Below are 23,501 nucleotides of genomic sequence, written 5' to 3'. Positions count from 1 at the left end.
AACCACCTCTAAGCTCCAATCATACTGATCTTTTGAGCAATGGGATAATTTGGAAGAGTGGGGTTTACACAGAAAAGAGTGAGATTCATTTTTCTTGGAATTGGTCTTTGTTCTCTGCTTTGACATTGGAGCTTAGGGGTGGTGCCTCTTCCTGGGCTACTAGGATGCTAGTAGCAATTACTGTGATTGGTGGTTTTTAAGTGAACCTCTAACAGTATGTTACCTGTGTGGTTCTTGCATAGTTTGCATACTGCTAGCTGAATAGGGAGCATCCCCAAAGGTGTAAGTGGAGGTAAAAACGGGTGATAGCGTATGAGCTAGGAAAAGTGTTTTAGTGCTCTGTGGGGCTTTGTGGGCAGTGCCACCAAAGAAGTGTGCCGGGAGAGATTGTTGGCTAGAAAATTAGAACAAACTGGGCTTTAGTTCTAACTCTGCCGCTAACCAGCTGTGTGGCCCTGAGCCTGTTCCTTTACCTCACCAGGCCTCATTTTCCAAATCTGCTGAACAATCTGGCTCTTAAGGCGCCTTTCAATTCTAAGGTTCTGGAGGTCCATGAACTGTTTTTGTTCAGTAGAGAAGAACTTTCCTGAAGTTCACGTGCATAATATGTGATAGAGGAAATCACTGTTTTGAACCTCAGAGTTATTCCGATGGAAGGTTGAGGACTGACATTACTTCTTTTACGCCAGGACTTGGGCCTGTATACCTCTAATTCTGAACTCAATTTCCAGTGTGACTCTTGCTTGGTTCATGGGACAGTCTCCTAATCTAATGTATCCTGTGGCTTAGGCATAGAGTCTCACTCATGGGTTCCCATCAGAATTTAGGTTCCAGTTCACCACCCCACATTCACCAAGGCTAATGCTTCATGCTATTATCAGTTTTTGCTTCTTTGATATTGTCATGAAGGTAGTTTTTATTTGTGTTTCTTTCTTTCTAAAGTCAATGAGTAAAGTAATGGCGAGACATTGGAAAGACATTGCAGTGCTCCCAGACTGGAGTGCATGACTCATCTCCTGGCCCCTCCAGGAAACCAGAGAAGGCAGGAAAGGGCAAGAATGTTGCGTCGTACTGGGGCTATGGAATTCATAATTAGGGATGCTTTCTGAACTATTGACACTAAAGGCACATCCTGCTTAGCATGGAGCTGGACAGCTCTGGAAAAGCAGAGATTCTTTTTAGGGAGGCCAGAGCATTTTCTTCTTGTTTCTTATCCCCTTTCCAACAGAGATGTCAGAAGGGTGACTGTTATGGTTGATGCATTATTTGGTGCTTTGTTTTTTTGAGCATTGTCTACTCAGAGTGATTACCAAGGTGGAGCTCATTATGTTACCTGGCACCTGCAACTCCTTGTCTTATGTTGGACTGAAGTGGGAAGACTCCTATAGGGAATTCACTCAGCGAGGCACCATGCATTGTTAGAAAAGCAGTATTGCAGAGCAGTTAAGAGCTGAGCTTTGTGATCAGGTGGACTTTGGTTTATGTCCTAGCACTATCATTTCCTAGATTTATGACCTCAGTTTCCTCATTTGTAAAATAGAGACAATTATGTCTACCTTCTAGATTGTTTTGGATATTAAATGTTTTGAATATTAACCTGTAAAACACTTCTAAAAAAACTAAATACCTGATAGATAGTAAGAACACATTACAGATAGTACTGGGGTTGATTGTAGTTATTACTACGGTTGTTGATTTTAATTAGTGATGACTGAGTGAAAAAACAGCCTTGTAAACTACAAACAAGCCAGTTAGCCAAAGTTAAATACCACAAAACAGCAAGAAGCTTTTTCCCTCTCATTCCCAGTGTTTGATTAATGGGATGTGGGGTGATGACACCTGTGAACACAGGTTGTGGAGGATAAACTAGACATACAGGCATTAGCCCATGGAAGTTGGCAATCAGGCAGAAAGGTCACGGCTTTCCTCCCACAACACCTTGCATTGCAGAAGCATTTTACCTGTAAAACCTTCCTCAGAGACATGCATGGAAGAGAAGGGAGGTGCTATAAGAAAGAGAAACAGATAAAAGGGGAGGTAGAAACAGGAATGGAGGATGGGGAGAAGTAATATGAATTAATTTGGATGAAATGGATGAGAATCGGAAGAATTTATTTGCAAGTGGTGTGAATTGGAGCACATGGGGAACTGAAAACAAAGGTGTTAATTTATGTGGTGTAGGTGAACTAAGAATAATGAAAAAAGCATGAAGGATGGAATCAAATTAAGTGCAAACATAGAAAGGAAATGGATGGTAAAAGCTCGAGGGCAAAGGTATATGGAGATGGGAATTCAGGTTGGAAAGAAGCTGCTGATAATAAAGACTGGAGTTGGGAGAGCTGCTGACCAAATGGGGAAATGAAGATTTTTTTAAAATGGGCTCTGGATGGATTCAGGCAAGCTATTTTAACACAGGACTCACTTTAATTCAGTCAAAATATTTCTTATCTTTCAGCTGGGGAGGTGTTTTGGGACAGGAAAAAAAGGGAGATAAGAATACCAATCCAGAGGAAGAAGAGAAATATTTGCATTTTGTTCTCTAGAGTTGCAGATATATGCTATATCTCTTCTATATGGTAATGTGTTGCAAAGGAGATATAGTGAAGAAATGAAGTAAAATAAAATGTGTTTGTCTCCCTCTTAAATGCATAAAGGAAGACAGTACATATTGGTAACATGGATTTGTTTGCACTGAGGAATTTTTAAGGTATATTCGTTTAATCTTTATATAGATAGAATTTACTGAGCTGAAAAAGATATGCATTTTTTTTCCTTCTGTGGCTGTTTTTTGAGAATGCTGAATCCTTCAAAATTTTTGCCCTGTAGGATATTAGGCAATGAGGTGATTTTTTTATTTATTATTTTTTAAGGTAGCAGATGTTCAAGTTGGTAGCTAGGGCACAAACATGGTTTGCTCAAGGAAGGAAAGTTATAGATGGGAGTACTGAGCTGGAGGTGGAGGATGATGAGGCATGGCATGGGACAAAGGGAAGATTATGAAGTAGCAGGATTTAGTGAAAGGAAAGTGTATAAAAATGGACATATGGGCTGGGTGCGGTAGTTCACACCTGTAATCCTAGCACTTTGGGAGGCCAAGGCAGGTGGATCACCTGAGATCAGGAGTTCAAGACCAGCCTGGCCAACATAGTGAATCTCCATCTATACTAAAAATAAAAAAATCGGCTGGGTGTGGTGGCACACACCATTAGTCCCAGCTACTTGGGAGGCTGAAGCAGGAGAATCTCTTGAACCCAGGAGGTAGAGGTTGCAATGAGCTAAGATTGCACCACTGTACCCGAGCCTGGGTGACAGAGTGAGACTCCATCTCAAAAGAAGTAATAAATAAAAAAATAAGACATATGGTGTATTCATTAGGAAGAGTGCACCTAATGTTGGCATGACCGTAAAAATGTTCTTAGCAGCCAAGCCATTGCAGACCTTTCTCTCCTGCTCTCTTTTCTGGTCTTCATATGTTTTTATTTCTCAAAAATTCTACCATTATGATCATAGTTGTATTCATCTTCTTGGAGTCAGCCAAATAATCCTTATATTTTGATGAAAGGTAACCTTCACTTCCAGTGTTAAAAAAAGAAAAAAAAAAAACTTTATGTCCTTTCTCAGCAAAAATCAATTTAAAAAAATCTTAATTGTTTCTATATAAAAAAAGAAAGTATTTTCTTACATTTCTTCTTAATTACTTCTGAGAAGAGATTAAAAACCTTTCATTGAAATGATGCTTTGTGCTAAGTGAACAGACTTTACAAATTTAAAATCCATATAAAAGTATGTCCACATTTATGTTATTAAGAGTGAGTTGTGTTGGTAAAGTCAGGACAAAGGCCAGTCATTAGATCTTTGATTCTTTCTTGCAGTGAAGGGAGATGTGAAGAAGCCATGTTCTCTTTATGTGCTGCTTGGAGGGCTCTCTCTGTAGACCGAGGTTGCTGTCACCTAAACCATAGGTGGTGATAAGCATTCTCTAGATTTTGTACTGAACAACATAACAGGATGCTTTTCATGTGGAAAAAAACAATAGTAGTGTGCAATTTGCTTAGCATTTTACATTTGCTCTGGGGCCCATCTTATTGAATCAGAAAGTGGTACAATCTCTAAGTTTAATCAGAATTTAGGACAATAGTTTATTTTTCAAATGAAAAGGTGGCTAAAAATACTACAAACAAAAAGACCAGGGTAGCATTTAAAATGCAAACAGAAGTGCTATGTCATATGTATAATGAAAGGCCTTTAAAGTTTGACATTTAATTTATTTTACTTGTTCAACCTATGCGTATAAAGCGCTTGCTGTGTCCCAGACAATGTTCTAAATCTTAAGTATCAACCCTTTTAATCCTTATACTAACCCAATGACATAGGTACTATCTTATTTTATAGATGAGGAAAATGAGACCCAGAGAAGTCAAGTAATTTGCTCAGCATCACAACAGCTCATCAAAGATGGTTGAACAAGGATTTGCATCAAAAAGTATTGTTCCAGTCGGAGCTCTCTTAACTTCTGTGCTTACTAATGAAGGGGAAACAAGTCAAATAAGTTTTTAAAAACTAACTCATTATTATGAAGAAATTAAAAACGTATAGTTTAAATACAAATGGACAATGAAAACCAAATATCCTCTAAATAGGTAAGAATTAGGAGGGTCCTTAAATATATTACCTCATCAGGTGACTGAGAAGCAGTATAAGGAAATTACAAAGAAATGGGGTTCCATTTCCAGGCGTATTACTGTTGCTGATAAAGCTACTATTTTATGGTCATTATTATTTTCATTTTTTTAAACGTTAGTATTAAAGAGAAACATACCAGTCTCAGTTCACGCGTTAAAATGACAAATGTTAATACACTGACCCTATGAAATAGAAAGGTAAGTACTATCATAACATGGGAGAAACTGAGGACCAAAAAAAAAAAAAAAAGGTCATAGTTCAAGCTATGAACAACTTAGTTCAGGCTATGCAACTCCCTGTTGGTAAAAATTAAATTAGACCCATGTCTCCTGACCTATGGGCTTATATCCTACTCAGTAGATTATTTTGGTTCTTATTTACTGTATTTGATCTTCAGTGTTTCTGTGAACAGGTATTAAGTGCCCATAGATGTCAGGCACTGTCGGCTGGAGTGACCAGCAAAGCAGAACAGGGTGGGCCATTCAGGAAGGAGCGCTAAAGGACAATGATGGGGAGTAATGAAAGCAGGAGCTTACATCAGCAATCAGAGGCAGCATGGAAGGTTCGGAGATAACAAGTCACTTTTCTCCTTCTGGATAGAGTGTTTATTGATGCTGTTCATCTTTTTAAATGATGCCAATGTGATAATACAGTAATTTATATAAATAGAAGCCCTAATTCAAGGTCAGGCGTATCAGCAGGATAAAATTAAATACTTCAGTGTGGAACTGTAGGGGGTTCATCGACCACTTTCAACCTCCTAGTGCCATAGATAAGAATTCTTTGAATTTATACAATAGCAACTGAAATGGGGCAATTTTAAGACATTAAAGGGCCTTTAATATGCTGAGACACATGGCTGCTAATGAAGTTTATCCATGTGTTGAGGCAGAAACTCATTAAACCCCGATTATGGGATGGAAACAAGAATAAGGGTTAAATGTTCAGTTCACGAGGTGGAGAGAGCTGAATAGGAGGAGGGTTTGATAATTTGGATTTAGCATATTTAAGAGCTTAAGAGAAGTTTGTAAAGAATGCCTGATGTAGGTGATGGGGAAGAAGGCAGCAAATCACACTGCCATGTGTGTTCCTATGCAACAATTCTGCATGTTCTTCACATATACCCCAAAACCTAAAATGCAATAAAATAAATAAATGGGAAAAAAAAAGAAAGGGTATGAAATGAGGTGGTGAAAACAATCGTTGGGAGAATTTTCTGATTCAGTAAAATCTTGAAACTTTACCACATGATAATTTAGCAATGCGATAACTCCTAACATTTATGAAGATAAATTAATGTAAACATATATTGGGCAGCATGGCTTAAACTCAGCATATACACAGCAAGCACATTTATTTTATCATTATACTGTGGTAATAAATGTAGGCTTTGTGGGATGCCTATTCCAGATGTCCTTTTAATGGATAATTGGTAGTCATAAAGCAAATAAGTGTGTTGAAATAAGAATGGAGGAGAAAGAAAAATATGAAATTAATGAGTATTTCATAATAAACAATATTTTTGAACACCCACTGTACATACACTAGTCCCTCTCTTATTGCTGAGGACCTTACTTTTCGACACAAAAGCCTGAAATATGGTTTCATAAAATCATTATATTTGGAGCCTGATCTCAAAAGAGAATATAGCCTGGATAGGAATGCGGAGGAACTGGGAGGAAGGGGAAGAGAAAAGAAGAATCTCATTTCAGAAAAGGCAGTCAAAGTAATAGAATTGTATAAATTCTAAGATTTCAAGGGTAGGCCAGTTCTGTTTGATAGAGAAGAAAAAAAGAGGGTCATGAGAAGTCTGTGTAAATGAAAGAATGACATTGAGAAGGCCACGTGTGAACTTTCAGGAAAACTGTTCCCTTTAATAAATAAATAATGTACAGACTCTATTATAATATGAGTGTGAATTACCATAATGATCATGGCTATCCTGTATATATAATAAAGGAAGGTTTGAGGAAAGTTAAGTGGAGATTTGTAAAGAGTGAAGGCTAAGGTGACGTTATAAGAATTGATGGTAGGCAGGAATTTTCTGTCTCCTAAAGTTGAAACCATAATGTAGTGATTGTGTTTGAATTAGGGAGGGAAAAAAACAGAGTTTAAGAAACTCATGTATAGTTTTTTTAAACAAGTTTGTTTTGAATGATCTTCTTTTTAAAAAAGTTAAAATATAAGGACAGATGAAAAATAATTGTTAAATGACCTTTCCTTGAAAAATATCCAGCTTGAATATAGTAGAAATTACAGTTGAAACCTTGATAACAGATCATCAGGAAACAAACTTTTTGTATAAGGAAGTTAGTTCCGATGAGGAAACGCAGCTGTTTGGGAATCTGGTCCACCATGAGCAGAATGTATCACATGACACTAAGCTCTGCTAGACTACTCCTGTACCAAATGGAGAATGCCTAACCCTTTCCTGGCAGGTAGTTTGATTTGTCTTTACCCTGATGGAGTTAAACTGGATGGCCCTGGACAAACGTGTCTTCTAAAATATGGGTTTTTTCTTCTGCATTCCCCACCTGAGTACCTAATAGCTAATCCCTTCCTGTACCCTGTCACTTTCTGCCTTTGCAGCCTTCCTCTGTCCCTCACAGCAGAAAGGATCTGGTAGCAATACACTGTAGACTGTTGTGGTCAGTGGATTATATATCCATCCACCGCTGTATAACACTTTAATCTTCTATTAGTTTTTTAACCTTCAGTTATGGGAGACTTAATAGAATTTCAGGAGTCTATAAACAGGTAGGGAGACATGATGGGGGAGGGTTGGGAACTGGGATGGCATTCCCCACTCCACTCCATCCCCATGCCATCTACCCCTCCTCTGCTACTGGATTTTCTACATTTTCTAAAAGTGGCATCTTTTCAACAATTTGTTAAAGTAATGTATTGACATGATATTATTAAGCTAAATGTTGTGTAAGGCAAGATCACTTAAAATAATTAAAAGTTGGTGACTTTTTAATGTACTGGTTACTCAGCCAACCACTGGTGGAATTACTCCTCATTCCTCAATGTACCCATGTTCATGTAGTTACCAATGTCGCTTATATAATAGAGGTGAAAGCACATAAATTATTTAAGGATGTCTGAAGTGAGAATAAGGTTAGCATTATCTGTCCCATACGTCTGTTTGCCCTACGTTCTCCTTCAACACGTATGTGTATGGAGCTAGGTGAGCTGGGCACTGACCCAGGATTGGACCCCATAATCTTTTAGGGGAGGGAAGATCAGAATGCCCCATTGCTTGTTCCTTATGGAGCCTCAGTCCAGCTTTGTCCTAAACCAAGCTTCCTTGGCAGACCCCCTTCTTTTTGCACCTCACATCATTTTTTTTTCCCTTTAAAAGTCATCTGCATTCACAGAAGACCCCTTTTATTTTGTTTGCAAAAATAAAATGCATTTACAGTTTAAAACTTTTATATTCTAAACTACCCATCTGATATTCTAAAGGTAGACTTCTTTTGTTGTTTCTGCCTTCAAAATGTATTCTGTTTCCATTACTATAACATTTAATCTATGGAATTCAGTAAAGTGGTACATACTGTTTTCAGGCAAATAGTGTAAAAATATGTTTTAATCTCAACTTTGTTGGGCTATCACAGTTTTATCTGTTTCACTAGGTGAGCTAAAGATGATAAAAGCTATCAGTCATTTTGTTGCAGGCAGGAAACCAGAAGCCATCCTTAGCTGAGAAAGAAGTTGACTTCTATGGTAGAGTATTGCCTAGATAGGTGTCTTGGGGTATCGAATATCTTTCTCTGAAGCCCTTGCTGTTTTCCTAGCAGGGATGTTTTGTAATAAGGACTGTAGTTTGTTCTACTGTTGAAGCCAGTGTTAAATGTGAGTGGTTCTAGGAGTCTAGTAGATGCCCTAAAAAATGTAGGATTCTATCATCTGTGTCCTAATGAATACAACCAAGAAAAAGCTGGACTCTGGTACGTATTCGAATCTAGAAGAGCAGCAAGATATGGTAGGAAATATTTTAGAATGACTGTGCAGTAGTCCTGTTTAAAAGTTTTCTGTCTTCATTTTGTGTGTTTGTGTAGTTTAATGTCAACTCATGGAATTTGTTGCTTGGCTGTGAACTTGTAACGTGGTGTTTTGAATCCCCTTATTATGGGATATGCAACATCCTTCATCTGTACTCAACTTCTTTTGCGAAAGGAAATAATGATTTCCTCATATTGAATTCTCAATTGGTCATGAGCTTGTTGAAGCTAGTATTGGTATTTTTAAAAGAGCAACAAAAGATACATCTCCCTTCCTTGATATAGGTAATAAGACATTTTATGTTCCTAGTGTTCAGGAGAGTGTGTCAGAAAATCAATATGAATAAATTCAAGTACACAGAGGATTCATCCTGTTTGAAAATGTAATGTGTGGCAAAATGATGGTATGTATTAAATTTTTTGTTTCATTTGCATGTAAATATTAGCATTTAGAAAAGGTATCATAGGCTACTTTTAAATTTAGGCAGAGGGCAATTCGCTGGCTTTTTTTTATTCTTTGTTGTTGTTGTTTAGTGTCTCCACGCTTACAGCTAAACTGAATTTGAAACTAAATACTGTCATTACAGAAGATTTTTCCTGAGTTCTTCCAATTTCTCTGGGGACAAAATAATGGTCGCTGGAAGCAGTGGAGAAACAGTAATTAGGGCAAATAGTAATACTGTGCATGATTGAGGAAAATGTGAGAAAGGGAGGGAGAAAATGCAACAGACAGACTTGTACAGCTTGTTACTAGGAAACCACATCAGCATTAAATACAGTGTGCTAATTGGCTATCCTGTTTCTTCCTGGGTACCAGCCTGGGCCTGCTACACAGCTGTTTCTGCTCTTTCTGGTTGCTAGGTAACTGCATCATTTCCCCCCACCCCTCTTTGTATTCTGGAGGGTAATTGGCTACTTCTGCTCCTGGTGTTGCTGCTGGGTACCAGTCTGGGCCTGCTGCTTTGCTGTTTTCCAGAGGGATTTAGTCGGGGGAAGGGGAGGAAAAGGGAGAGGAAGATATGCTGGCAATTAATGGAGCATAAGTGCAAATTCTACACAATGTCTGGCACCTGCGGCCCCTCATCCTGCCTTCTCAACTAAATCCTTTAGCTGTGGAAACACATTAAAGTCTTTAAGTCTTTCTTTCTCTGCATAACTTATAAATATAGTTTAAAGGAACCAAGACATTTGAAGACATCACTTAAATGACAGATTTGGTCTTCTTCATGAAAAAAAAAAAAACCTGACAAAATATTATATACCTATATTTTGATACAAGTAGTAATAGAATTTGTGCAGATACTAAACATACTTTACAACAAGACAGCATTTTTAACATCTTAAGGGTACTGCCATTTTATTTCTTAAATGGACCAGATTATTTTGTAGCCATTCTTCTTGATATCAGAACATGAAGTAGTAAATAGAATGGACTAAACACATTATGGGATTTTCCTGACTGTTTTATTATGAAGGAGTAAAAGGAGGCTTCTAGATCCTTGACTTTCCTATTATGGGTTTTATTCCTTTGATGTGCACAGCACATGTCCTGGTGTTTTTCAGTGGGACGTTGCATTTACATGGCAATAACACATTTTGCATCATAGCTGCTTTCCTGATGGCAAATGAAGAAATGTGATGCAAAATCTGAAATCAATTTTGTGATTGAGAAAACAAATAAAAAGGTAATTACTTTACATATAGTTGTCATCTCCTGTTGAAGTAGAAGTTTCCATTTCATCATGATTGAAATTCTCACTGGAAGTGTGACGGGGAAGATTCTTCAGAAGTGAAGTCATGCTCCAAGGAGATTTTACTTTAAATCGTTGAGAAAGTGTATGGAAATTGGGGCCCCCTTGAAGAGGCAGCTTTATTCCCCTGGGAAGGAGCTGTTTTATTGAGAAAACTCAGTGCATGTTGTGTGACTGTGCACAGAAATAGTTAGCAAAGACAACCTTATTTGACACTAATGGCTGTTACTGGTTTGCCATACTAATGAGACCCACCATACCCTATCACAATTGAAGCAGGAGGAGGCCTAGGCTGAGCTACAAGCCCTTCTACCATAAGATAAATTCAGGCTTTAGGGAATCATTTCTACTTAAAGTACCCTTAACATAAGCAGAAGGCCTCCAACTAGGCCAGGATGATCGGGAGAAGATCGCAGTGTTAACACCTATCTAAAGGAAACCAGCTAGCCATCAGTAGCATTCAGTATTGCAAAAGAAAATCATCTTATCAGAGGACATCTTACAGACCAAGTGTAATATTATTTCTGCTACCTCTGTTAAAAGGACCAGTTGTTAATCACTCAAATGCATTTGCCCATTAAATGATTTAGCCATTTACTTATGAAAAACCATCTGAAGTCAGAATATCTTTTTATCACTTGACAAGTTGTATATTCTGACTTTGGGAGGGGGGTGGTTTTGTTTGAGTGTTTCATCTTCGTTGACAGCAGATTGTCAGAGTAGCAACTTTGCAAGTATGTTATGGATTGTCCCTATTTGACTTAAGCAGGTTATAGATTGAAAAGTCCAAAGAAGTCTGGTGAGTTTATCTCACCCAGCCATCTTCTTCACTGGTTGATTGGATGTGGTTACACAGCCTCATTGTGGCTCTGGCAAGACCCTGGAAACCCAAGGTAGGGGGCTTTGAAGGCTGAAGGTGGTCATGGTTAGAACATCAGTGCATACTTCTGAGCTTCCTCTCGTTGTACTCTTCTGGGAGAGCAGATCTTCTTTCTTTTGATGTCTCCATGTTTAAAGCAATAGTGAGAGTGCAGACATACAAGCAAGCATGCTTTGGGGAATGAAGAAAGGAGGAGCTGCTTCAACACCTGGCTCTCCTCAGTCCTGAAAACCTGCTTTACTAATTCTCATGGCCACACAAAGCTGCTACCTTTGACATCAAGTAAACCGGTTGACAAAATTGGAAAAGAAGAATCGTTTCCAAGACTAGCTGGCTGCTAGTCTCCCAGCAGGGCTGCTGCTAAACTATAATATGCTTTTGTATGAATTAGAAAAAGGTTCCCTTTGCATGGGGCAGTTACCCTGTGCTTGAGGAGCAGAGCCGGATTCAGCCCCCCTCAGACTGTAACTGGACACCTTGTGCTCAAAACCTTATGTGGCCTGTGCTCTCTGGGAGAGCACTCCACACAGATGGGCCTTCCCTGAACTTTTAAGATCTGCTGAAGCCAATAGGGGCATAACAGGAATGGGAAAGTCACACAATGGTTTAAGAACGTTATTGGGACATCCTATCAATGTCTGAAGAGGCCATTATGTATGAGAGCAAATCTTTTGGTCCAGCCACTCTCCCAAAATCTGAGAGCATTCATTAGTTGCCTAATGCAGTGGTTCTCAACCAGGGGAGATTGTGTCCCTCAGGGAACATTTAGCAGTGTTTGGAGACATTTTTCATTGTCATATCTGGGGTTGGGGGTATGCTACTGGCATCTGGGAAGTGGAGGACAGGGATACTGCCAAGTATCCTACAATGCCCAGAACAAACCCTGAAGCAAAGGATCATATGGGCCTGAGGGTCAACAGTGCCAAGGTTGAGAAACCCTGGCCTAATGCAACCTTAGTTGTCCTCTTTCCCCGTAGGTTGCACTGAACCACTTGCAAAACATTTCCTTATCCTTCTAAGACTACCCACCAGATCTTGCCTTCTTCCCTTTTATGATCTTTAACAATATTGACTAAACGGAAATACTGCATTATTTATTATTTCTGTCAGGACTTAGATGATGTGCCACTTTTCCCCTTAGGATAAGAAAGGAGTCTTCCTGCCTCCACTAAATGCTTAACTCCCTAGATTGAAGATTCGTGATTGTGACCCTTCACGAGCCTCATGCCCTCCCCTTTTGCAGAAGGCGCCTGACCTGTAATAATCTGAAATTTTACTGAGGCAGTGGTTTGATCACATCAGCTGCCAGGCTGGTGTGTGGTAGGGAGTTGTTTTGCCAGGAAATGCGTCTAGCTGACTGGGTGCTGACGAGCCACATCATTGTCATTCTCTACCTGTTTTCTCCAGTACCGTAGCCTTGCTGAAATGTAACAGTTGTTTCCTCGTTATCAAAAAAAAAGATTAACTGTTCTTGAAGAAATAAGAGTGACGTGTTTTCTCTGGGAAACTTTTATTGGGAAAACTGTATATTGTGCTGATATTTGCTATTTCCGTGCATTTCCTACTATTCACCATTCTGGTTTGCACCAGCACCATGAGGAACATACTGGAAGCTTTTTGAGTTCTTAGGAAGAATGGTGCTATTTCAGGGGAAAGGATTTAAATAGCTTTATCTAATGGACACTTACTTTATGTCTGCATTTTCTTGGGAACTGTGAATTATGCATTGGCCCTTTGAGCTACATTCACGTGCATAGAAAATAACATTGTCAGACGTGTCATCCCCAGATACAATGGACAATATGCTATTATAATTGTATGGCATTGTCCTTACTGTTTGGAGATAATACTGCTGACTTTATTCCTCTCATACGTGTGAAAGTGGCTGTGGGGAATACGTGACATCTGTGGCTTTTACATATATTAGCTTATCCCTTGCCACTTGGAGAGATTGCCATTAGTGAGCTGGCCTCGTGGGGTCATGCTAAGTGCCATGTTTTGGATCACTGTTGTTATCGGACCTTAGTTTTAGACCCAGTAGGGAATTAGTAATATTTATCTTGATGACCTGAAGATGCAGTGAGTTATTTAGTCAGCTTCCCAGAGCAGATGTGCTAAAGCAATTGCGTAGGCAGAGGCATTCGTACTCATTGGCTTTGGGAGTGAAAAGCAATTGGGAACCAAGCCTGGGAATGGCTGCTCCATGTTAGTGCATTACCCAAGTAAGCAATAATAATATCACTTGTATTGATCTTTACAGTTGCCAAGTGTTTCATATACATCCTTCCATTTAACCTTCACTTACGGGGTAAATCTTTTCATTATACCCATTGTACAAATGAGGGAACTGAGGCTCAAAGAATCATTTTTCAAAGGCTTCACTGCTGAACAATCACAGAGCCTGCCTTACTCTGTTTTTTCTTTAGAGATCAGTTATTTATTTTGGGGGCTAAGTTAAACAGAATATAAATTATTTTAGTTTTGTTTATGATTCAGAAAAATAAATGGCTTAATATTTGTTGTTATTTTACTTGCTCAGTATGACTACAAATTCAGGATAACTAAGAAAACTGAGTGATTATCTTATATATTCCTACATTGTCTGTTTTGGTTGAACTTAAGAATCCTTGATCTTAGTTGGTTTTCCCCTATTTTAACGAAGAAAGTTTTGAAGGCGCAAACAAATGCAAGGTATTCATTCTTGAAGTGATGTCTCAGTACTAGTGCATTTGTATATTTTAGATAATTCATGATGAGAAACAGTAAATAGAAACTTTTCTCTGAACCCCTGGAAAGAATGCACCTTAGCAATCCTCTTTATTACTAAGCTAAAAATCCAAATGGAAATGCCTTAAAGAGGTTGAAGGAAGTTATGGATGGGTGGATCTTGGTCTGTAAGTTGTATGCTTCTCTCAGTTACACCAGAGCTTTGCTAGATGAGGCTGAAGAAATGAGTTCTGTGCCTTTATTTTGGTTTGTATGGTAAGTGTGGAGCTAAGGATAATTTTATTTTATTTTTGTTTTTGCCCAGTTATTTGAGGATATGTATAGAGGGGTTAGAAGTCTTAAGAATAAAAATCCTTGGTAAATACAGGAATTGTAAGTCTACTAATGGGCAAAGATCCCAAACTCAGGTTATGATTTTGCTTGAGATATGCAGCAGTCTCTCCTCTGAATTCAGAAAAGCACACAGTGAAGAAGAATAGCTGCTTTCTAGCCTTCTGCCAAAAGGAGCTACAGGAACCTCAGAGTGATGGGCACTTATATTATCTTCCAGAGATCTGAAGAAAGAAAAGATATTAATACTAAAAGACAAATATCTGAAAGGCAGAAGGAATAACAGACGTTACCCCGAGGGTTACACTCTTTTAAGGATTGTTTGTCTGTAGGTATTTTTGTGTGTGATCCTGTATTCCTGTACATCTTTGTATTTTCAAACTTCCCCTTTTTATTTCATTCTACCTGCCATGGAAATAACCTTAATAAATTGTTACAGTTGACGGGCCCTGGACCCGATTTGATAATAGCCTTTTCCTTGCTTATAATTGGCTGCTAAGCATTTAGAATGCTTTCTAACCCACCTGTGTATCTTTTTCCCCCTCCCTCTGTCAGATCTTAAACGTTTTCTTGTGGTTTTCCTGGTGTGCATCTTATACAAAAAGAATAGTCAATGAGCAAATCCAGAAAGTGGAAAGAATCCTTTGCAGCCAGGGAAAACTTTTCATACACCGTTCCCACTCCTGTCATTGTATGAGCTACAGGGACCACAGGTACAAAACGTATAGGATCAATTACCAAAGGCTCACCGTTAAGCGTTTTTTTAAAAAGCTGTTGCAAGAAGAATAAAGCAATAATTAAAAATAACTGAATAGCTTTTGCTCTATTGAGGCATTAAATCTTTGTGTAAATACAATCACATTGTGCAAACATAGGTCTTTGTAGTTGGGTGATTTAGACAGCGAACCCACTGAAGTTTTGAGGTCTCTGGGTCAAGGGCCCGTTTTGACGTGGTTTGAAAGGTCACCTGCTCATTTGTGTCTGTGTTCTGCTGCAGAGAGAACTGTAAGCTGGAATGGTTCCTTGCCCACTGCAGCACAAAGAAGAGCTGGTTGGCATTTGGCAGATAGCGGTCTGTGACGAGGGGGAACTAAACTGCACACAAAGCAAGACGGCTGCACACAGGAGCCAGTGGGGAGTGCTTGGGAACCTCTGGGGCCCAGGCAATGAAGCGGCTTGAAGGTGGAGAAAACAGCAGTTATAAAATATAAATGTGTTTATTATTACATTGGGCCTATGCTATATAATTTTACACACACTCATATTTGTGATTTATGGCCACAGCTCCATATGGAGGAGAAGCTTGCTAATTTTCCCAAATTGATAGGGATGCCACTGAAGATGATCAAATTGGTAGGAGCAGTAGCTGAGAAAAAGTGGTCTCCTAAAACAACCAAAAAAGCGGGGGAGGGAGAGGACTACTGTGTCAGAGGCATCCTTTGTTCATTTATTTTGATACGCAGAGCTTGGCTTTAATTATTCATGATAATGCTTGCCCTGGGAGGAGCAGGCCTCTGATGCCACAGCAGCCATGGGGTGGTGTTTAGTTCCCTGTGTAGTTAACACCAGAACAACCTGCCTAGCCTTTACTGAGATGTGTTATGCTTTCACCTGTGAGAGGTGAGATGACCTGAAGTTTTGTTTATACCCGATATCCATTCCAAAGGGACAGGTATTGACTTGGCTGGCGTGGAAGAGAAAGCCTGAGTGATAACAGCCATTTCATGAAATCCTTACAAGGTAGGTGGTGATTTTCACATCTTAGGCATGAGCACTTGGAACCCTAGAGGAGCCCAGGAGTAGATACACCCAACACGTAAGTGACCAAGCTGGCTTTTAAGTTTGGGTCTGACTCCAAAGCCTGTCCCCCGCAGCATTATGCTGGGATTTCCTAGAGAACAGGCCAAGAAAGGGACACTGGAGCCGACCCCACCCTTCTTCCACCGCAATCCATCCCACTTGCTGTGCTTTCAGCCTGTTTCCCAGTCTTAGCACCAATTACCATCATTTCTGACAGCTTTTCTAAGTGTTTTTTGACTTGGCAAAATCTTGAGGCACTTCTGGTAGCTCTTCAGAAGGAAAGCACTTTGGAACAGCATGCACTAGTTCCAAAATCCCCAGAGCATCTATGATTCATGCTTCTTGTAGGGGAACTTCATGGAGACAGGCTGGTATGACCCTAGGATACTTGATAGACCTTTTTTTGTACATGCATTAATACCAGACGATGAATGCTGAAATGTCACGTCCACTCAGCTCATAGCAAAATCCTGGGAGGCATCCCTGATACAGGCCCTTTTAATCAATGTTTTGTTTTTTTTTATTTTAATCTCATGGGCACTACTTTCTAAATATGATTTACATTGTTTGCTTTTTTCCATCTCTGGTGCTATAAGCACTGTTTCAGCCACTGTCATCTTTCTTCTTCTAGAACTCTCCCCACATTGGCTCATTGCCTTTGTCAACCCATTCTCCATTTTGTAGCCAAAGTAAGATTTTAAAATTCATTTCTGATCATGTTATGTCTCTGTTTAAAAGCTCACAATGGCTGCCATTGTTCTTAAAGTACAGATTATTTAACATGATCCCTAAGACCGCTTTCCAATAGAAATGTAACGTGAGCCACATATATAATTTTATATTTTCTAGCAGGCACATTTAAAAAGTAATTAATTGTACTAATTAGTTCTAATACTGTATTTTATTTAGCTCAAGATATCCAAAACATTATCATTTCAGCATGTAAATAATTGATAAAAATTATTAATGAGCGATTTTACATTTCTTTATCTCTTTTTTCTATTGGAAAGCCTTCAAAATCTGGTGCATTTTTACACTTAGAGCACATTCAGTTCAGATTGGCCACATTTTGGGTGCTCAGGAGCCACCTGTGCTGGTATCTAGGAGACCGGACCATGCAGGGCTGTTTAAATGCTTTCACAGCCTGGCCACTACCTGTTCTCTGTCCCTGTAGAACACACAAACTGATACTCCTCTTTGATCAGCTTCCTGGCGAGGTGTGGGAGAGAATGTAGCAGAGGGATGAGAGGACCTCATCCCTGCTAGTGAGCTGGAGAGAACAGCCCAATACAGAGCCCTCTCTGTTCTACCCTTCTGCAGGGCTTTCTGGCGCAGCAAATGGGATGGACTATGATGGAAGAAGGGTGGGGTCTTGTGCTCCTGTGTCCCTTTCTTGGCTTCCTTCCTAGGAAATCCTAGCATGAGGCTGTAGGAAAACAGGCTTTGGAGTCAGACCCAGACTTAAAAGTCAGCTCAGCCACTTACTAGCTGGGTGTCTATCCCTGGGCTTCCGTGTTCTCATCCCTAAGATGGAAAAATCACCACCTACCTTGAAAGGTTTCTGTGAAGTAGCACAGGTAAAGCACCATCGGGCTGCCTGACATGTAAAGAACATGCCAAGAACAGGGATTTTATTACCTGGTGTTTCTTCACTCCAGCCCAGTCAGCACCTACCCCTCAGAAAGGGGCGGCAGATAGAAGCAGATGAAGCTGCAGCTCATCTCACAATGAAGTGCAGGTTAAAAATGAAATCCGGCAGGGCACAGTGGCTCATGCCTGTAATCCCAGCACTTTGGGAGACCAAGGCAGGTGGATCGTCTGAGGTCAGGAGTTCGAGACCAGCCTGGCCAGCATGGTAAAACCTGTCTCTACTAAAAATACTAAAATTAGCCGGGCATGGTGGTGGGCGCCTGTAGTCCCAGCTACTTGGGAGGCTGAGGCAGGAGAATCGCTTGAGCCCGAGAGATGGAGGCTGCAGTTGAGCTGAGGTCGTGCCATTACACCCCAGCCTGTGCAACAGAGTGAAACTCCGTCTCAAAAAAAAAAAAAAAAAAGAATGAAATCCTTCCTCTGCTGTTGGCCTTGGGGGTTTCCATTTTGGGTTTATGTGGAAATTTTAGGTGACACAGATGTTTTCTGAGAAGGTAAGAGAATGAAATGAAAAAATGCTGGTAAGTTAATATCAGGTATTCTCTGAAGAAAAAATTTTCTACCCACACTAAGGTCTAGTAGTCAGTAGTACCATCCTGTGAGCTGAAAATGAGACCAGGGGTTCTAGGGAAGGGCAAATGAGTTGTAGTTCACACCCCTGGCTTCCCATCTCCGTAGATTCTATTCCATTGCTGATTCATTTTTAAAAACTTAGAACAGCTATTATATACATGCATCTAAATAGTTCTGACATTCTTTCCAGTTGAAACATTTGTTTTATCAGAAAATATTTCCAAAGGGAATATGAGTATTGATCCTACTTTAATTATTGTTGCTTATATAAAAGGCAGAGTGAGGCAGTGGTTAAGCATGTGGATTCTGAAGGTAAGATGGCCTGAGTTTCATTCTTGACTGTACCACATGTAAGTTGGGTGAACTTAAAACAGCTTAGTTTCTCCAGCCCTCTATTTCCTCATCTAGAAAGGATAATAGCAATAGGGCTATTGAGAGAATTAGAGATCAGAATATACGTAAGGCCCTTAGGTTCTGTAGTGCCCAGAACCTAATTATTAGCCAACAGCCCATTGTACTAGGATCTAAAACCCACTATCCCCCATTGAAAAATGGGTGGAATTGGACCACAAGTCTTGGCTGATGATGATGATTTGAGGTGTTTTCTCTGCAGAGAGGCATGTATTGTCTGGTTTGTTTATGTACCTTTCTCCTACATTTAGTTTTCTACTATATGTATATCTACATGAGGAAGGAAAATATAGACATCTCATCAGGGAGTGATTCTGCCTTTCATATATTCATATATCCAAAAGAAAAAGCCAAATACCTTTCAGCAGATGAGATATGAGATGTGGTAAGATAAGCACCATATTTTAGTAGTATATGGGCTTTGGGCAGTTTCTCTCCATGTGATATTGGGTTTATACTGTTTGGTTGAAACCCCTTGGCTTTCTAATCAATGGCACATTGTAAGTTGAGGAGTTGGGGCTTGAGGTCTTATCTTTGATGGTGGAATGAAACACCAGCCTCCAGAGGTGGTCTGCTCCTGACATCTCCTGACGTCTCAAATTGATCTCTAACCATCTTAGCTAGAACAGGTGATTGCAGGCTCTTTATTCACCAGGAAGGTACATTCAGGTACTGGGTGTTAATATGAGTCACATTGCATAAAGAAGGATTTTGGGGTAAAATATTTTAATAATCACCCTGCCTGTATAGTGCTTTGCAGCATATTAAGCACTTGCACAGAAATCATCTCTCTTCACACTTCACAATAGCCCTGTGAGGCCTGTGCCAAAGAAGAGATAAGCTCTGTTTTGCAGAGATGGAAAGTGAGACTCAAAGAGTTGGTAACTTTCCTGAGGGCACATCATAAGTGGTAATAGCTAGGACTAGAGCACAGGTCCCCTGATGGTGAATTGTGTGTGTGTCTGTTTTCCAGTAAACTGTACTTGTACACATGGGGCACCATCTCCAGAAACTCTGACACCCTTTCTGGAGAAAAGAAGTGAGATTGCTTTTTTTTCATTTATGCTATGCTTTGAATTAATTAGATCATAAATGAAGCTTTTGTGACAAAGACTCAAGCTAACAGAAGCTTAAAGATGTAAGACTTTTCTCTTTAATATAAAGTCTGCACTGAGAACTGTCAGAAGCCCAAACTCTTTTTGTTCTGTGGGTCACTCCTCCCTTGGGTTTCCATCCCAAAGGAATTGCCCAGATCACTGAAATTCAAGATGGCTGCCACCAGGCCTACTTTCCAGGAATCTAGTTTTCATGCAGATATTTTGAAAGTCAGAAGGGGAGAGGATGTTCCTACTTCTAAAAGTACAGCTTGACTGACTGGCCATGATAGCTCACACTTGTAATCCCAGCACTTTGGGAGGCCAAGATGGGTAGGTCACCTGAGGTCAGGAGTTTGAGACCAGCCTGGCCAACATGGTGAAACCCCATCTCTACTAAAAATACAAAAATCAGCTGAATGTGGTAGTGGACACCTGTAATCCCAGGTACTCGGGAGGCTGAGACAGGAGAATCACTTGAACCCGGGAGGGGAGGTTGCAGTGAGCCAAGATCATGCCACTGCACTCCAACCTGGGCGACAGAGCAAGACTCTGTCTGAAAAATAAATAAGTAAAGTACAACTTGACATTGCACTTGTCACTTTCACTTAGATCTCATCAGCCAGAATTTGGTCAGATGTGAACAAGCAATTGCAAAGGAGTTTGGAAATACAGTCTTTATTTTGGGTGGCCATAAGCTCAACAAAATCCTGGGGCTACTCTTACTATAGATAAGGAGAGAATGAATGTAGGGGGACAACTGGCAGTTGCTGCTATGCTTTTAGTCTTAATAATCCTTTTTTTAAAAGCCTGTAATGCAGATATTTTAACATAAAACTCTTGAGTTCTGAAATTCTAAATGTGTGAAATGGTAAGGGTAACATCCTAGTACATTGTAGTTTGTGGCACAGTGCAAGATCAAAATAATTGCATGAAAACTAGGTTTCTGTGGAATGGCTCAAGTTCTGAATGGAAACATAATTTACATGTTGTATTTCATGAGAATTTTCATTATTGGAATAATATGAAGTGACTGGGAAATTAAGAACTTGAGCAGGAAACCATATGGGGTCAAATTAACTACATTTTAATATTTCTTGAACCTCTTTTTCCCCCTTCCATAGTGTAAAGTCACATTACATTGACATTTTCCTCCCAGAATGCCTTCATTCTTCAGTAGAAGAATGAAGAGAAAGTATTTTGTAGCTGTGAGTTTAGCACAGACAAAATTAAGGCTGTTTGAGGTTAGAGGTATACAGGATGACAGATTGTGTGGGGGTGTTTCTACATATGTGGGTGTCAATATGTTTGTGCTGAGTTGTTTGCAGATTTAGGGGGAGGGCAGGGTGTGTGTGTGTGTGTGTGTGTGTGTGTGTGAATGTAGATTTCATGGGTGGTTTCAGTCATTGTGTTTTCTTCCTGATGATTCCTGTTAGGGAGCAGCAGAAAGAAAATGTAGGAAGATCTAGGTAACTGCTTAAAGGAAGGTTTGGAGATGGACTAGTAGTATATGGGTATGTTCATTCAGCCGGGTTAATTGAGGGTCTTTGACATGTGTCCAGCATTCTAAGTCTTGCGAATACTAAGGTGAATAAGCCTAGCCTCTGTTCTTAAAGGGACCATTTGGTTTTGTGGAGCTACATAGAATGTAAACAGTTTACTCAAGCAGCATAATGAGTCTGTTCTAGAGGAAGTTAGGCGAACAGAAGGAAGGAATGCCCAACTCTACCAGAGTCGGTCTAGAGCCAGTTCCCAGAGGTTATGCTTTAGAAAGTCCTAGGACCACATACTATGCCAGGCTCTGAGGACACAAGTATGCACAGATGTGAGGTCCGACCTCAAGGCAGTCAGTCTCTTGAGGGGATATTTGCCATCAAGGCCCCTTAGGATCTGGCGTTACCACCTCTCCAGTCCATTTTTAAGAGTCCTCCTCACATACTTACCCGTGACCTCAGGATGATAAACCACTGACTCTTATCTCTGGGCCTTTGCGCATGCTGTTCCTTCTCCATGAAATACTTATTGCCCTTGTCCTTGGTGTCCTTCAAGTTTCAGAGAGGCTTATCTTCTCTACAACACCTGCCATAATAGTCTTACCAAGTCTTAGGGATTTTCTGTTTCACATGTCCACATTACACACATCTATCAAACACATTGAGTCTCATGTTCTTTGCATGTATTGCATGGTGCTTTCCTAACCGGGAGCTGCTCTAATGTGAAGAGCCTTTCTGTTTAGCTTTAATCTCTAGCAATGTCATTGGTTGGCGTATATTAGCACCAACAATTACTGTTTGTTGAATCTAACTTGTCACACTGAAGAGACTGTTTCTTTCACTGCCAGTGAGTTAGACCAGAAGTCTAAGTATTTGACTTTCCCTGTTTACCGGTGGACAGAGATGAAGTGTTTCGGAGATAATGCATTTAGGGTTTGTGAATCTGGAAGGCAAGGTAGTAATACAGCTTTTCATGCTGCTGGATTTTCATGGTCTGATGTCTGAATGAGCAAACATTGTATGGAGTACATGTTACAGTGTGTCTGAGCCCGTGCTAGACTTTGAGGATGATTATAAAGAGGCCAATGAGGAAGCGTCTAGCCCAGTGCTTGGACACATATTAGATACTTAATCAGTATTTATTCCATTGGGGGTTTAAGGTGTCCTTGTTTTTAAAAGCACTTTTCATTTAATGTGGGTGGGGAAAAACAGGGCAAGGGATCAAGGCACAAAAAGATAAATATCTACAGGAAATAGTAAATAACTGGCCAAAGAGTGAAAACTTAGACAAGGGTATAGTTTTCCGAGGAGGAAAATCCTTAGGGATGGGGTGACATGTGGAGAATAGGCACATTCTGAGCAGAGGACATCCTAGTGAGTGGGAAGGGCTTGGGTGGGAGCCGGGTGGGGTAAGGGAGCTGTCTAGGGATGTTGGAGACTAGAGGGTTATGTAAGAAGTGATGGGTGATAAGGTAGAAAAATAAGTGGCATGGCTTAGTGTACATCTTTTCCTGAGTACCTAGATAGTGGTACGTGGAGAGCATCTATCCTAGGTTATCGTGTATCCAAATAACAAACAAATGAAATTTTTCTTTTGGGGTTACTCTTTTTTTAGACTTTATATTTGAGTAAGGTATGTATTTGGTTGCTTTAGCTAATGGAGAAATTTAGTCTCTAAAAAAATGTTTGATCATTTTGGAAGAGAATTATGTAGACGTATTGATGTTTTAAATCTTCACTGATTCGATATTTGCCTCTCAAATGCTCTGGAGAACTGGATTCATATTTATTCAACATGAATGATAGCTGGTCCAAGGAGGGCTCTTCTCTCCATGATCTGGATGTAAATTATCTAATTTAGCCTCTTCTTTTTTTTTTTTTTTTTTGAGACATGGTCTTGCTCTGTCATCCAGGCTAGAGTGTAGCGGTGCAACCACAGCTTACCGCTTACTGCAGCCTCAGCCTCTCCTGCTCAAATGATCCTCTCACCTCAGCCTCCCACGTAGCTGGGACCACAGGTGTGCACCACCATGTCTGGCTGATTTTTTAATTTTTTTGTAGAGGCAGGGTCCTACCACATTGCCTGGGCTGGTCTCAAACTC

General features: G+C 40.0%; 1 protein-coding gene across 4 annotated transcripts in view; it reads left to right on the top strand.

Moving 5' to 3' along the window:
* The window catches only part of KLF7 (Kruppel like factor 7), an 88,388-nt gene that overhangs the window by 44,689 nt on the left and 20,198 nt on the right, over positions 1-23,501 (top strand). The window contains exon 3 of one of the 4 annotated variants that reach the window (XM_017546692.2): positions 15,376-17,528. The exons of 2 other annotated variants lie outside the window; for them this stretch is intronic. In XM_017546692.2, coding sequence (XP_017402181.1) covers positions 15,376-15,458 — 83 coding nt within the window. In that variant the 3' untranslated portion in view covers positions 15,459-17,528. Of the gene's footprint in view, positions 1-4,392; positions 14,976-15,375; positions 17,529-23,501 lie in introns of those variants that run through there. One more of the 4 variants, XM_017546693.2, reaches the window with a different exon arrangement.

This window comes from Cebus imitator, unplaced genomic scaffold, assembly GCF_001604975.1.
Source record: "Cebus imitator isolate Cc_AM_T3 unplaced genomic scaffold, Cebus_imitator-1.0 Scaffold191, whole genome shotgun sequence".
Taxonomy (NCBI): domain Eukaryota; kingdom Metazoa; phylum Chordata; class Mammalia; order Primates; family Cebidae; genus Cebus; species Cebus imitator.
The sequence above is the reverse complement of the archived record's forward strand: the minus strand, read 5'-3'. Positions and strand labels throughout refer to the sequence as shown.